The sequence below is a fragment of the Arvicanthis niloticus genome, chromosome 2 (genome assembly GCF_011762505.2).
Source record: "Arvicanthis niloticus isolate mArvNil1 chromosome 2, mArvNil1.pat.X, whole genome shotgun sequence".
Taxonomy (NCBI): domain Eukaryota; kingdom Metazoa; phylum Chordata; class Mammalia; order Rodentia; family Muridae; genus Arvicanthis; species Arvicanthis niloticus.
The window spans coordinates 31,398,976-31,414,566 of record NC_047659.1 but is presented as its reverse complement, the minus strand read 5'-3'; the positions used below and the strand labels follow the sequence as shown (position 1 = coordinate 31,414,566).

General features: G+C 35.3%; 1 protein-coding gene across 5 annotated transcripts in view; it reads right to left on the bottom strand.

Annotated features, from left to right (window-relative positions):
- Positions 1-15,591, bottom strand: part of Galnt13 (polypeptide N-acetylgalactosaminyltransferase 13) — a 592,950-nt gene that overhangs the window by 507,006 nt on the left and 70,353 nt on the right. For 4 of the 5 annotated variants that reach the window (XM_034495197.2, XM_034495196.2, XM_076928753.1 and 1 more), the window contains exon 2: positions 7,797-8,036. In XM_034495197.2, the coding sequence (XP_034351088.1) occupies positions 7,797-7,938 (142 nt within the window). In that variant the 5' untranslated portion in view covers positions 7,939-8,036. Of the gene's footprint in view, positions 1-7,796; positions 8,037-15,591 lie in introns of those variants that run through there. The other variant, XM_034495198.2, reaches the window with a different exon arrangement.

Here is a 15,591-nt window from a genome sequence, read left to right as displayed (position 1 = left end):
TGAGACCTGGTCTATAAATCAGTTTATTCTTGATTTTCTTGCTTTTCAACTGGATTTTTCCATTTCAAAGCTGACAGTATTGTTTTATTGTAATCATTCATTATCTCTGATTTTTTGTACTTCATGCTTTTCCTGTCTGAGTAAATAACCACTAACTGGATTCTTCTCGAAATCCTCAGCATCACTGCTGCGCACAGACTGACTCCTCATGCCTACCTGACACACATTCGAATGGGAGCTCCTTCAATATGACCAATATTACCACGCATACATGCAATGACATTTTCTATGCCTCTGTAGGATAAAAGAAATATTAATGCTGAAACACAAAGCAGATTATGAAAAGAAAAAAAGAGCTTCTGGGCTGTAAAATTGAATGGCAAATCAAATTATAAATAGTAATGAAAGACACTTTTAAGAATTAAAGCAAGGCTATCTGTGTAACAACAAATCCAAAACCTACTTTCTATATAATAATTCATTTATTTCTTTAAATCATAAACATAAATTCTATGATCATGAGAACATACTTTAAATCAGACCATATATTAATTCTTCATTAAAAATTAATGCTAAGAGAGCATTATAAGACAGGCACTACCTTCTGTAATAATGGTAGGAACAGACAAAATGAACAGAAAATTAAAATTATTTACTTGTTTCTGATATAACACACCTCATTTGTGACACTGATTGCCACTGGGTACACTCAATTGGCCACTGTCATTTTATTGGTCAGTTATTAAGTAGTGTCACCCTGTCTTCTGTATTCAATTAACACTGAATTTCAGCCTTTCCAGAAATGAAAGTTAAAGTTTTCCCTTAAATGACAACTATGCCTTACTGATTGTGTTATCTTTATTTAATACTTATACACTCTACCTCCCCTTGATAGCAAAGGATGGGTACCCTGACATTTCATTTGCATAATTCTAATTACTTTTCTCCTTGCTAAAAAATGAAAACAGGAACATGTCTTCTGGGCATGCCACTGCTAATGTTTGCCTGGATGGATGGTTGGTTGTTTTTTTTTTTTTTTTTTTTTTTTTTTTTTTTTTCAGTATTAAGGAATGAATCCAAGATCACATCTGGCCACTGAGCCAAATCTGCATACAGTGTCTTCTTAGTTATAATTTTATCATTAGCTCTGACATAAACCATTTTTCAAATAATGTTTGGTGGATTTAAAATATGACCTTACATAACATTAAACAAGATGTACTGTTTTTTTCCAGACAGATAATTTTAGCTAGTGAGGTCAAGGATCTTACAAGACAATCTACCACTTACTAAACCAGTATAATTTTTAAACTGCACCCGCAATACTTATCCTCATTCTCATGAATAAGTATAGCTCTCCTCCCTCATTAAAAAAGGTTCGTTTGAAGTAAAAAGAGACCATCAAAGAAATCCACAACTAGTCAAAATATAGAGAAGACCTAACCGTGGGATTCCACCCACAACAGATACAACTACAGTATAACACCTGCACTTAGGCTCAAATACCAACCTAGAAGTGGAGGTGTGAAGATTTTAAAAACCAGAGGATCAGGAAGTCCGCTGTGAATTATGCCTTCTAGCTGTGACAGGAAAGCTACACTCATGAAATCTCAAAAACATGCCTTGGTGTTGCCTAAAAAAGAGCCAAACAATTTTAACAATTCCCATCCCAATGTAGGTAGAAAAATCACAGGCAGCCTCATCCCTAGGTGAAGAGCTATAAGCAACTGGCATTTACTGAGAAAGAGTCAGTCTTCCCCGGGGATGAACACCTTAATTAAAAGTGGTCAGTCCTAGTAATAAACTCATGTAAACAACCCTGAACAGATTCAGAAGATTGTTTTGGTGTTTCTAATCATTAATCTGTATATGTTCCAGCAATGGCTAAAGAAGGGGACTTAAATTTTGGAAGAAGTATAGAGATGGATATGAAAGAGAGTAATAACGTAATTACATTTTAATTAAGTAAGAAAGAAAATTAGAAATTACATTTTAGTGATTTACTGAGGTAAACTGATAAATAAAAATATGCATATGTGATATCAACATTGCAGCAAATTTAGACTTGAGAACCTTCTTTTTGAGATATCGAAATTAAATTTCCCCTTCTAAGTTAGGTTCAAGCTTTCTTGCTTGTTCCTTCCTTATTGTTTATTTGCTTTGGGTCTGTGGACTATACCATGGTACCTGCATTTTATGGCTAATATCCACTTATCAGTGAGTACATATTCTTTTGTGACTGGGGTACCTCAATCAGGATGATATTCCCAAGTTCAATCCCTTTGCCTGCAAAATTCATGATGTCTTTGTTTTTAATAGCTGAATAGTACTCCATTGTGTAGATATAGCACACTTTCTTTATCTGTTCTCCAATTGAGAGACACCAAGGTTATTTCCAGTTTCTGGATATTACAAATAAAGCCTCTATGAACATTGTTAAGCAAGTATCTTTGTGGTATGTTGGAGGATCTTTTGGGTATATACCCAGAAATGGTATAGCTGGGTCTTGAGATAGAACTTTTCCCAATTTTCTGAGAAACTGCCAAATTTATATCCAAAGTGGATGTACAAGTTTGCATTCCCACCAGAAATGAAGAAGTGTTCCCCTTGCCTCAAAGCTAAGCAAGAAGGAAGGCTCAAGTGCAGAAGATTGAATCTCACTTAGAAGGCAGAATATAATAGTCATAAAAGGCAGATGGAGGGAGGGAGCTGGGGGGAAGGGAGCATGGGAAAGGGAATACAGGATTAGGGATCAGGTGTGGGGAAGGACAAGAGAGGTGGCTAGATAGACATAAAAATGAATGGAAATCTGCAACTGATGGGGTTGAGGAAGTGGAGGAGATAGAGACCTGGGATAAGGGAGGTGCCCAAGAATCAATGGAGATAACCTTAACTGTGACTCACAGAGGATATGGAACCTGAAGAGGCCACCTCCTGTAGCCAGACAAATTCCCAGTGGAGCAGGGGCTATCCCAAAAGCAGCTGCCTGTTCCTGGGATATGTTCTTTAAACTGGGCTGTTTTGTGTGGCCTCAGTGGAAGAGGAAGCATCTATCCTAGCAGAGACTTGAATGCCAGGGTAGAGGATATCAGGGGAGCCCTACTCGCTCAGAGGAGAAGAGGAGGGGAGATAGGGGAAGAATTGGGAGAAGACTGGGAGAGGGCAGTGATTGGGATGTAAAGTGAATAAGTAAAAATAATAATAATAAAATTAAACTTTAAAAAACTAATATTTTGAGAATGGAAGTCATACTCGTCTTATGAGTTTGCAATATGAACAATTTAAATGAGTTAACATTTTATTAGTTACCATTTAATTTGAGTGGTTTTAATAAAGAAATAAAACTTGAATATCTAATTATGTAATTTAAGATAAAACGGCCCACTACTATTGCATGGTGTATGTGATTTTGTTTTTCTAATTCAGTGGATGATTAATACACACTACCCTTTCTAACAAGTTTCAGTAATACTGCTGTTCCTAAGAACATGGTGAAATTCTTTTCTACTCACTCAAAGTCCTTTAAAATCTGTCTTTATCCTGTCTTTCAGTGTACAATCTAGTAATTCTTTTTGTCTGATTGAGATTTTATCAGTTGATTTACTGATTCCAAGGACCTTTACTTTTGAAAAGCAATCCTTTCACTTGCAACGTTCATGAAGCAGGATATCTCCCATACTTCAAAACCCTTAATTCTGAAAATAGTCTGTTCAGCAGCCACTCCTTTATATTTAGTAATGTAGCTAGACGAGTAGATTAGAGTGAGTGATTCTTAAAGACAAGCAATGGCCCACTTGATTGAACTTGTACGTGACTCAGAGCATAGCCCAGTATTTAAAGGATAAAAGAATGATACCAGTTGTTCCAATTACTTTTGTCACTTTCTTGTTTTTGTAGTTATTAACATAATTACATCATTTCTCCCTTCCCTTTCTTTACTTCAAAGCATAGTGTATATTCTCCTGATCTATTTAAACCATGTCCTTTTCTTTTGTTAATTGTTGGTACAAACATATATTTATATGTGTGTGTGTGTTCTTATATGTTCTTAAATGCATGAATACACCTTGTTCAGTCTGTATAAGGTCACTTGTATGTATGTTTTTAGTGCTGACCATTTGGTATTGGATAACCAATTAGTGTGCTCTTCCCTGGGAAAGACTACGTCTGTGCTCTCAGCATGCATCAGTTGGTTGTAGATTTTGTTTAGGGTTGAGATCTTTTAAGTCTATGTTAGCGTGTTTATTGTTATTGTACTTGTTCAGTTTATGTTTAGGCAGTCATGTTGCTGAGATTTTATGAATGTATCATCTGACAATAGTAAGAGACTGAATATTATAGAATCTCATTGATCTTCTGGCTCATACAATTTTTCTTGGTCCCCTTCTGCAATGTTCCCTAGGACATGGTATGGTATGGTATGGTATGGTATGGTATGGTATGGTATAATATCATATCCTCCCTAGGCCATAGTATAGATGTATCCCTGGCCTCCACAACTCCTCATTTTGGTATTTTGTGTGTGTGTGTGTGTGTGTGTGTGTGTTTGTGTGTGTGTGTGTGTGTGTGTGTGTTTGTGTGTTTGTGTGTGTATGTGTGTGTTATTTTATAATGGTCTTCATTGGCTGTAAATAGAAATTTCTTTGTTGAGTGGTGAGAACTACACTTTTCTGTGGATATAAGAACAACTATTTAAAATGTGGTTAGAGGATTATGCTTGTTGTGTGTTCTCCATTAAGTTCCACGATGTCACTAACACTGGGCAGTTGGCTAAGTTTCCAGTACCAAGCATGATTTTCTTCTAGTAGAGCTGGTCTTAGGCCTGATTAAAGAGTTACTAATTACTTCAAAGATGCCCCTACTGTAGTCTTGAAGCTATCATGACATGCTGGTTATTGCTGTGGTTCACAGGTATCATAATTGGGTAGAAATGTTGGTTGGTTTCTTTCTTTGCAGGCTTGTATGGCACCGTCTGGTCCTCAAATAGGACTGTTTCAGGCCAGTTCTTCAGTTTAGTTTAAACTATCTATACATATCTTTAAAAGATTTACATACATTATAGTCTGTTTTCTGAGGGTTTTTTTTCTTTATATTTATTCTGCTCTCAAATATTACATCCTGACTACAATTTCTCCCATCCTTACAGTCTCCTCTTTCCCACAGATCCACTCCCCCTTCATATCCCCACAGAAAAGAGCAGGCCTTCCATGGAGATGAAGCAAATATGACATAACAAGCTACAGTAACACCAGAAAACCTTGATATTTTCATATAAAGACTGGATCTAGTAGGAGAAAAGGAGTCACAAGGGCAGGCAAGAGAGTCAGAGGTTTTCTGCATTTATGTCATGGTTGTTTAGCTCAGTGTTCTTGTGGTATTCCTAAAACAATTTTGGGTTGAATATAGATTGTTAGTGATATGAATATTTATGACATTTTCAGAAATCCTTACTGTTATTTTACTCACTTCTAATTCTGTAGTTATCACTAACCTTTTCCTAATTAAAATCCCCACCATCTCCCCCTTTTTCCCAGTCGGATTTTTTAGGTAACAGCACCTCAATAACTGTATTGATTTTGAACTGTGTATCCTAGACATTTGCTTGTATTAATAATTTTACTTAATATTATATTAACAAAATATTAAAATTTCAGGGACACTGTTTAGGAAAAACATCCTTAGATATGTTCCAACCAGCAGCCATGTGAGTTTAGTAGGAAAACTGCCTTTTATAAGACATAAGTCTTCCAAAACAGCACATCTTTCAGTATGGTTGGGTCTCAAAGAAACCTGGGGCAAATTGTTGCAGGACTCTAACAGGTATAAGTAATGCTGAGAAAGACTGGCAAACAAAGTCCTGGCTCCTCGGTTAGCCATTTGTCCTGGCTTTCTTTGAGATCTAACAAGCACTTTAATCTTGGACTTTTCAGTTTTTGAAACCATAAAAAAATAAAGACCTGCTGTATAAATGGCACCCAGCGTTCCCACTGTGTTATAGAAGCCCTAATGGACGAGGACAGTATTTTATAAATAGGGCTACTTTCACAAAATAAGCTGCAGAAAAAGTAGTTGGCCTTGCAGCATCATATTTCACATTTGAATATTTAAATCTCTCCACTAAAGCTGTAAATCAGCAGAGCTGCATATTTTTCATACCTGTGGGAAAGACCACTCTGGTTTTGCTGAATCAGATTATAGCATTTCTTTGTGACCAAGCTAGATGTCTCCAGTGAAAAAGTGATAAAGTGAACATTCCACACTGACACACTGCATCAAACACATCCCACTTTCAATCAAGCAGCAGCTAGATGACTCCAGCAAAGATGCAGAGAAGGCACATAGATGACTCCAGCAAAGACGCAGAGAAGGCCAATTCTAGGGTTTTCCTTAAAAACGAGGAAATTGATCCCATGTTCATTCATCAAAAGTAGGGCTCATAAGGTCCTCCTCACCAAATAATTGTTGAATAAAGGCTCAAAATACACATAAACTATCTAAATGGAAATACAGTGATCAGTTGCACAGTATTTTCAATTACCTATGCTAAATCAAAGCTACCATGAGAGATGCAGGCAAATTTTTGCAAAGGGGAGGATGCTTATAATCTTTCCAGCTGAGCAAGCAGTTTTGAAAGCTGTATAAAACACTCTAAACTAAAAGTAACTTTAAGAAATGCTCCATGCTTTTCTAAGCTTCCTCCAGCAGAATTCTGCCAGCTTAATTGCATTCATCAGAGTATTTTTGACTACAGAATAATCTTTAAATTGCTAAATCAAAATTAATAAATGAAAATCCTAACTCAATAATTTATAGATTCAAACATTTCATCTTAAATGGAAAGAAAAATGTTTGTTTTGCATATATATATGTATATATATATATATACATACATATATATATATATACATATATATATATATATATATATATATATATATATCTCCTCTGCTGTCTCACTCTTGTATCAATTCCTTTCCATGTTATGTGCTTGATCTTTAAGGTGATTGGTTTCTGAGACCTCAGACTTCAAATTCTGTCTAGTAGGAACATTCCACAATAATTCTTTATGTAATATGTGTGTGTATGTACATATCACAGAATCCATTTTAATTCAATGGATTGAACACTTTAAGCATCTTTCAAACTTTAGAAGTCACATTTATTATGAATATTTTAGAAATATACATATTTTGGATCTTGATGTCACAAAACAGAATATACAAAAACTGTTTGCAGACACTGAACCTCATGTTTTCCTTCATAAATCACCATTTAACATACATTACCATATTTATTTAGAATTTGCTGCTATCTAGTCCTTGAAACCAATACTTAAAGAAATAGTGACCTTATGCTATGCCTAAAATTATTTTTGCCTTTAGCCTGGAGCTAAAACTCTGGTAATCTACAAGATGAATGTATCTCCAATCATCTCTAGTCTTCTCCTGTCTCACTCTTGTGTCATTTCCTCTCGGTGTTATGATCTTTAAGGTGATTGGTTTCTGAGACCTCAGACTTCAAATTCTGTCTAATAGGAACATTGCAAAGTAATTCTTTATATACCCTCAAATAGCACTAGAATGGTGAAAATTGGAAGTTATCTTAGAGTTTGGATAGCTACTATCATTTCTGCCACATAGACACTTAAGGCTACACAAGTATAGCAGCTTCCATATGGTTAAATATGTGTGAACAGTTTGCTAAAATGATCTTCTAACACAGTAAAGCAGAACCCATCTAGTTTGAGGTCTCCTGCTCTGTGGTGCATCTGCACCTATTTCCCCATGAGCACTTACCCCGCAGCGCAGGCAGCAGGGATCTCTCCTTCTTGTCATCACACTTGTTACACTCACTGAAGTACAGGAGTAAAAAGACATCAACAAGCACCCACATCAGCGAAGTGGCCAGAACCACCTTGCAGTAGACAAATCTCCTCATGCTTGCTTTCTAATTAACACGGAGACTGAAGACGGATGTTCCTGAGATAAATCCAAGCCACAGAGGTGATCTCCAGGACAAAAGCAAGATGCATCCCACTATATTGGAACAGAAAAGATACAGAAGAAAGAAAGAAAGAATTTTTATTATGATAGAGGGATATTTTGCACAAAGTATGTAGAATGAAAAATAAATGACTTAGTTCATTTATTCATATTCCCAGATATATCAGCATTCAGGTCCTCAAATGTAAAAACTAAAAGTGCCTCAGACTTTAACAATCCAGGTAGGTAATATAATTAGCATATGGTCCCAGAGTCCTCACTACACTGCAGGGTGGGCCTTTTACATACTACTTGATTTCTTTGAATGGTATTTAATTTACCTTTACATTATCATGATGTCCTATATAGCACTATGATGTCAATAAGGCACACTTACTCTGGCATTGTTCTTTTGGCAAGGCAATATTGTTTTTCACATATAAACCATTCTGAAATAGCAACGTTCCACAGAGGCTGACATTTAGATAACGGGTAAATCTGAGTCTGTTCACTTGATATTACTTAGAGACCTCCTCTGAATCCATTTTGTAATCTTTGAAATAAGCATAACATTGGCACATCTAAAGATTTGCTAGGATTGAATGTCATCGAGCTTACCAAGGATCTCAACGAACATTAGCAGAGCAGTAGTGGCACATGCCTTTTATTCCAGCACTGGGAGGCAGAGACAAATAAATGTCTGATTTTGAGGCTGGTCTGGTCTACAGAGTGACTTATAGAACAGCTAGAGCTACACATAGAAGCCCTGACTCAAAGTAAAATCTTAAAAAACAAACAAAAAAGCCTCTTAGATGATCAATTTATCAGCAATTTATAAAATAAATAATAAAAAAAATAAATCAATGCTTGTTAGTCTTTAAAAGTATGTGATCAACAGAAAAATACAGAGAAGATGTATGTCTTAGCATAGATCTTGTGTGTTTGACCTATTTAACAGTGGGAAACAACATATTTATGGAAAATAAACAAGTAGACATTGTAAAGAACAAAACAAAAAAGCTACAAAATTCTTGAGAGACATCCAAAGAAATACAAATTAATGCCTCATACATATATGTGTGTGTATCACATTGAAAAATAACTAACTACTTTCTGTATAATGAACAAATCAGAGCAAACATAATCTCATATTACTTACTCTTAATTATCAAGTATTGATCTGAATGGGGGTGGTGAGGAGCTGTGATGAGTACAGGAGGGGAAATTGAAATCAGGATATACTATGTTAAAAAAAATCTATTTTCAATAAAAGGAAAAAGGATAGCATCAAGTAGACATTGCTTCTTTGTAGCATAGACAAAGACCTAAGTTAAATTTCTAGTACCACAAAATAAATGAATAAATGTCACATAAAGTACAAATTGTTAGATATAAGAATAATAACATTGTTTTGGCACAGGCACTTTAGCTGAATAATATTAAAGACAAAGATAATTGAAATACTTCATATCTATGTTTCAAAATAGTAACACAAAGTACAATTTGCTAGGTAAAGACCGCTTTAAATTTACATAACTAATTTAGCAGAATAAGATAATAAAACTGTTGCCTGTGACAATCAATGAAAGTTAATACATTCAAAATCAAAATTCATATAAATGGAGCAAAGATTCTAATTTCAACAACAACATAAAATTTATGCTCATTCAGATATATGTATAAATATTTACCAAAGGACAGAGATGGATCATGTGTAGAAACCCAAAAATTACACAACATTTGGAGTTTGCTTTTTCTTGAAAAAGACAGTGTTGGAATGTTAATAATATAGTACATTTCCTTTCTACTTTACTTTTCTATAAAAATAAAAGCTAAATGTTAGAACTCAGCCTACAATCCTAGTAACCAGAAAACAGCTTCCTATTTGTATTCCTATCACTGTATGTATTTTTTTAACCAAAAAAAATGAGACAACTCAGTCTATAAAATTTTTTTACTTTGACTCTAAAATAGAATTTATCCCTTCAATTTATTGTAAGAAACAGAAACCTATTGAAAAGTGTATATAACAATACCTACTGAATCTTTTCAACTTCCCTAGAAGAAACACCTCACAATAAATGATTCTAAAGATGGGAGTAGCACTGCCCTTGGCTCTGTCATCAAATGAAAACATGACCGTAGGCATCCTGCCTCTCTGCACTCTTCATTTTTGGTGATAACGTCTTTTCTGCCCTATCCACCTCACAAAATATTGCTCAAGCAAGACAGAGACTATTTTAAAGAAAAGTATGATTATTATTGCAAGAAACTCTGAAATAATGTAATATTAAATATTAAAATGCCTAAGATAAGTCATTTCATAATAAGAGTCTAGCAATTGAGGTTATGAAGAATTTAATTTTAACTTTAGTTATGATAGAGAGTCAAACCACATCCTATTACCATTTCAGAATTATTTAAATTACTCCACTTTCACAGCCTATTAGATTTGTACAGCAAGACCACAGTAGTGAGAAGAGTCCGAGTCAACTATTTCAGTGACAAAATTTGTTGTATATTTTTGTCTGCCTATAAGACACACTTGACATATATATAGTCAAGTTTTTAACTCTATCTGTGACTTAAGTGTATCTCTACCAGGAAGGCAGCATCACATTCTCTGATACATGTGGAATAACTCTCTTATATGTGCACTCTAATGTTCCTTATGAAAGCAAACTTTAACGATCAGGAAAATGGCACAGTACACATGACCACTAACAACATGAGCACAGTTGGTGGCCTCAGTTATTTAAGAGAATCAGCATCTATAGTATACATTTATTCCATTACACTTCTACTTATTTGCAAAGACTGTTTTTGCTTCTAAGTGAATGATGAAAGCAAACTTGTGCAATATCTCTGGTTGACTGATCCAACATAGAGCATGAATAATCTGCACAGACAAGGTCATCTGGCTGCTTTTCTAATTATTTCAAACATCTTTTAGTACAATTATTTTCATGTTTATTTTTAATTTTTTCTTACATTTCTTTAAGTAAGTAAAAAGTAAACACAGAATCTTACTACATATCCTCAGTGGGCCTTCAGCTTATAATCCTCTTCCCTAGCCTCCTGAGTGCTGAGCTCACAAGCACATAACAAATGCCAGGCCTAGTAACATTTAGCTTTTTCGTAGTTTTGCTCTAGGGAGGAAAGTTTTAAGAAACAAAACGTATCAAGCATCCACTTGCAAGTTACATTTTTTTTCTTTCTTGCCAAATAAGTAATAGTACATGAGATATTATGAGATTTTGCCTAAATATATGCAGTATTTTCCTACTTTTATTTTTTAAAAAAAAGAGGATTTCAAATATAAAAGTTAAAACCTGGGTAAATTTTAACATAGTTGAAAACAATCATACTAAGATAAGAACAAAACTCTTATGAGGGCATTGCTTTGTTTGTTTGGGTTTTCAATTAGAAGGTTATTATTTCCCTGGGGAATATAGCTTAGTTGCTATTAGACATGTTTATCTGTAGGCATATATCCTCTTTAGTAGAAAATTGCATAATGGGAGAAATTTTTTCAACCTATTTTATGAAGCTATACTTAATGCTGCCAGAGTATTCTAGAAGCTATGTTGAAATTGCTGATAGAGCTTCCAGAAGTTTCATTTACTTGGAAAATTTTTAACATTACAGATAATTACAAACTCACTGAGAGGGACCATAGACTTCATACATGTTTTTTTATAGACCCATACATAAATCAGTGACTAGAAATAAAAATTTATAGTGATTTAGCTCCAGATATGATTGGGAAAAAAGCTGTCCTTTGGGTGACTGAAGATAAAAGTTAGTACGTGTCTGGAGAAGCCACTCACAGCCAAAATAAACGTATATACCATTCTAAAAGGTATATACTAAGACTGAGGAGACAAACAAAGGTAAAATTAAATATATGCCTTTTGTGTAAAGATAGTGAAATAAAAAAAATGCTTCCTCACTTGTATCTGCACAAAGAGAAAATAGGTCATAACATTAAATTCAACCAAGAAAAGATATCGTAGCATAAACTTTGTATTGAGGGAACAGACTAAGTCCATTTGAATTCAGACTCCATCTTAGAAAGTCTGCCCTAAGGTTGAACTCGAGTTAAACAGCAGGCCTGCACCCAGTACTGATCTCCAGGTCACACTGGTGTCCAGGTCACTCCCTAACAACCACCAATCTTGAAGAAAGCAGATGTTTACAGTTGTACCTAAAGATATTTACTTATGGAAGTTTATGGTTTGGCTTCCAACAAGAGCCAATCATTTTAATGAGCAACAAATTCCATAATAGCCTCCCAATCAGATATGTGCCAAGCTGGAAACCCCCTTGCTTGTTTGCTTGCCACTATATTTTCTTGCTTGAAACTAGAATCAAAGCTTTACTCTCCCATCCTGCTGTGTCAGTGAGGACAATAGTGTGGCCCACGCTGGAGTTTGAATAAAGACTCCTGTGCAATTGCATCAGAATTGCTTTCTTGGTGGTCTTTTGAGGTTCATAAGCATTAGTACCTACCACAAAAGACTGAGATTAATAAGAATGGATTAAGGCAAGTAAAGCCCTTGCAAAATTCTCTACCACATGGGAGGGACTCAAAACATATTAGCTATTGGTGTTGTTCATAATTCTAATAATATTTTCAGAACTATCTTCAAAATAAGGAAAAAGCATGAGGACACTCGTGCACCCTTACAGACACAGTGCATGTCCAGTATGTGACTGTTCAGGGACTTGGAAAATAAAAATATTATATGGCAGAAATATTGCATTTAATAAATGTATCCCCCTGAAGAGGTATGAATTCCACAGATTTTATGATACTGAAAATGCATTAAAATGTGTGCACTTGAGATCTGTGCATTTTGCTTCAATAAAAAATTAAACTTTCCCTGTAAGGTAAAAACAGATCTCATGTCTCAGTATCATAATTCTCTGATCTCATCAGAATTTGATTTATCAAAGCAATTATACCAGATAAAAGACCTCCCATCTATTTACAACCTTTCTGATCTCATTCTGGACTTTTGTTCTCCATGCCAATCACTTGGGCCTCCTGGGTTTCTTTTTAGTATGCCATTTCTTACTTTGCCTTGGGAATGAGCACACAGTATTAGCTCAAGCTAGTGATACATTGGCAGGTCCCTTGCTCTTATCCCCTAACAACACATACTAACACAACACATACCTCTTCCTCCGCACCTTACTTTTTTCCCTAAGCATCTGTCTACAATATATTTAAAAACTGATTTTCCCGTTGCATCCTGTCATAAAAAAACAATCTGTATGAGAATAGGATTTTATATTTCCCATCTATGTTCTTATTTACTCTAAAATATTTAAAATTTAAAACTCCAACATTAGTCATTACAGAAATCTCACTCCTCCCATAGTTAAAAAGGCATATGTGGGTGTCTTAATTCACAGTGTATTAGAAAATGACTATGTATGAAGATTCAACTTTAAGAAGGTAATTATGGGTCAGCGAGAGAGCTCTGCAATGGTAAGTAGTTGTGTTCCATGGCTGATTACATAAATTCTATCCATTAATACCACAAGCTGGGAAGATAGAAACAAAATCAAAGAGACGTGCTGTAACCTACATAGGCACACCAACATGCACACCAAGACACACACCTCTACACCATTTTGAAAATACATAAACTTTTTCGCAATAAATAAGAAAATTAATGAATAAAGAAAAATCAGAGTTACAGAGTATTATGGATTAGCCTTAATCCAATAATACTTACAGTATTTGTATGGAGAGAAATAAACACAAACATACAAACAGTAAATACTACAGAAAAACACAGGCTGAAGATAGCCATGTAGCAGACACATAGAAAGCTCTGGGGGTGTGGGGCCAGGCTTGCCATCATTCCTGATGTCATAACATCTTTAGATCCACATATATGGTAAAAAGAGAGAACCCATTCCACAAGCTTTTCCTGAGCATACAAGTGCCGTGGCACATGAGCCCACCCTGCCTACTTCACACACTAAATGAAGTTAATTTTAAAAGTGGAAAAGTAATCTCTTATAATGAAATGAAATTTAGGAGAATACATTTCTACTGTTTAAGGAACTGAGTTTATTATACATTGTAATGAAAGTCTCGCCAAGGTAATATACCAATTAAACCAAATTTCCCTACCCCACTTTGACAAATAAGCAGGAAAACATGGGTGCTATCCATCCCTATAACCAGCACTGACAGAAATCAATTTGAGAAGAAAAGGGCTTACAGCTTACAGTCCTTAGCTGATGGAAGCCAAGGCAAGAACTCAGGGCAAGAATGAGGCAGAAACTAAATCAGAGACCATGGGGAAAACACTGCTTACAAGCTTTCATCCTCTGGATTGTTCATGTTGTTTTGTTATATAATCCAGGACTTCTCAGGATTGGCACTGATCACATGCTCTGGGATTGGCACATCAACCATTAATCAAGAAACACCCCTCAAATTTACCTACAGGCTAATCTGATGAAGGTAATTCCTCAACTGAGGCTCTGGATTTTCAGATGATTCTAGTTTGTGTCAAGCTGCTTTTTCCTTTCATTCATACTTTAAATCTTTGAACCCATACCACAGTGAACTTTCCTTGTTTCACAACAATACTTCAGCAGTTCCTCAATATCAATCCATGCCTTAGGCAATTCCCCACCTCTCCTCTTCTCCTTCTACTCATATCTCAAGTTCGTTACTCACAACTTATCACTGTGCTTCTAAGTTAGCAGACCAGATTAAACACAACCAGAATTTTTTTTCATACAGCCAGACTGAATGCACCTATTTGCTTACTTCTATCACCGCCCATGACTCTGCAAGTACAATTGTTTCAATGGATTAACTGTCATTTCAGAGTGTAAATCCTCTCTTCTTATATATTTAAATATTTTATTGATGAGCTTGTCTTGTCTGGTTCAGTTTATCTGTTATAATGAGTCGTTGTTACCATATAAATATCCCAACTTTAACAATTATCTTAAAACAAATTAATTTGATCTTGTCTCTGCCTTTAGCTGCAACTATATCCTTCTGATTACAATCACTATGGAAATCTGACCCAAAGGAAAGGGTATAAGCAGATTTCAGACCCCCTACTTTCTGGATAAGACCTTGTGCCTTTGTTTAAAATGTGCACCATCCACTCTGACTTGTATTGAAATTCCTGTGAAATTTTTAGGACTTGATTCATCTGAGTAGAGATGCACATAGGATACTCCAGGCTACAGTCAACAGCCTGGGGCTATGCTGGTGCTAGTTGCACCCTTATCATGGCTTGTAGTAGTTAGCCTCTTTCACCCATTGTTTTCTGATCTAAGATTCACCTCACATTGAGTGGGTACCTCAGATAAAAAATATTCACAATTACCAAACTCTGAACTCAACACAGGGCTGCGATCTCAAGAGCTCTGCTTTGTTCTATTATATTTATTATAATTTTTACCCCTCCCCCTTTGTGGGATACTCAAGAGTATCATAGAATGAAATTCCTTATGAGTTATTTTCTACTTGATGAATATTAATGTCACAAATACTTGTAAAGATTTCATAAGAACCACAATGCCAAGCCTACTAATCAGCAACTTTAAGATTGCCTAGCTAATC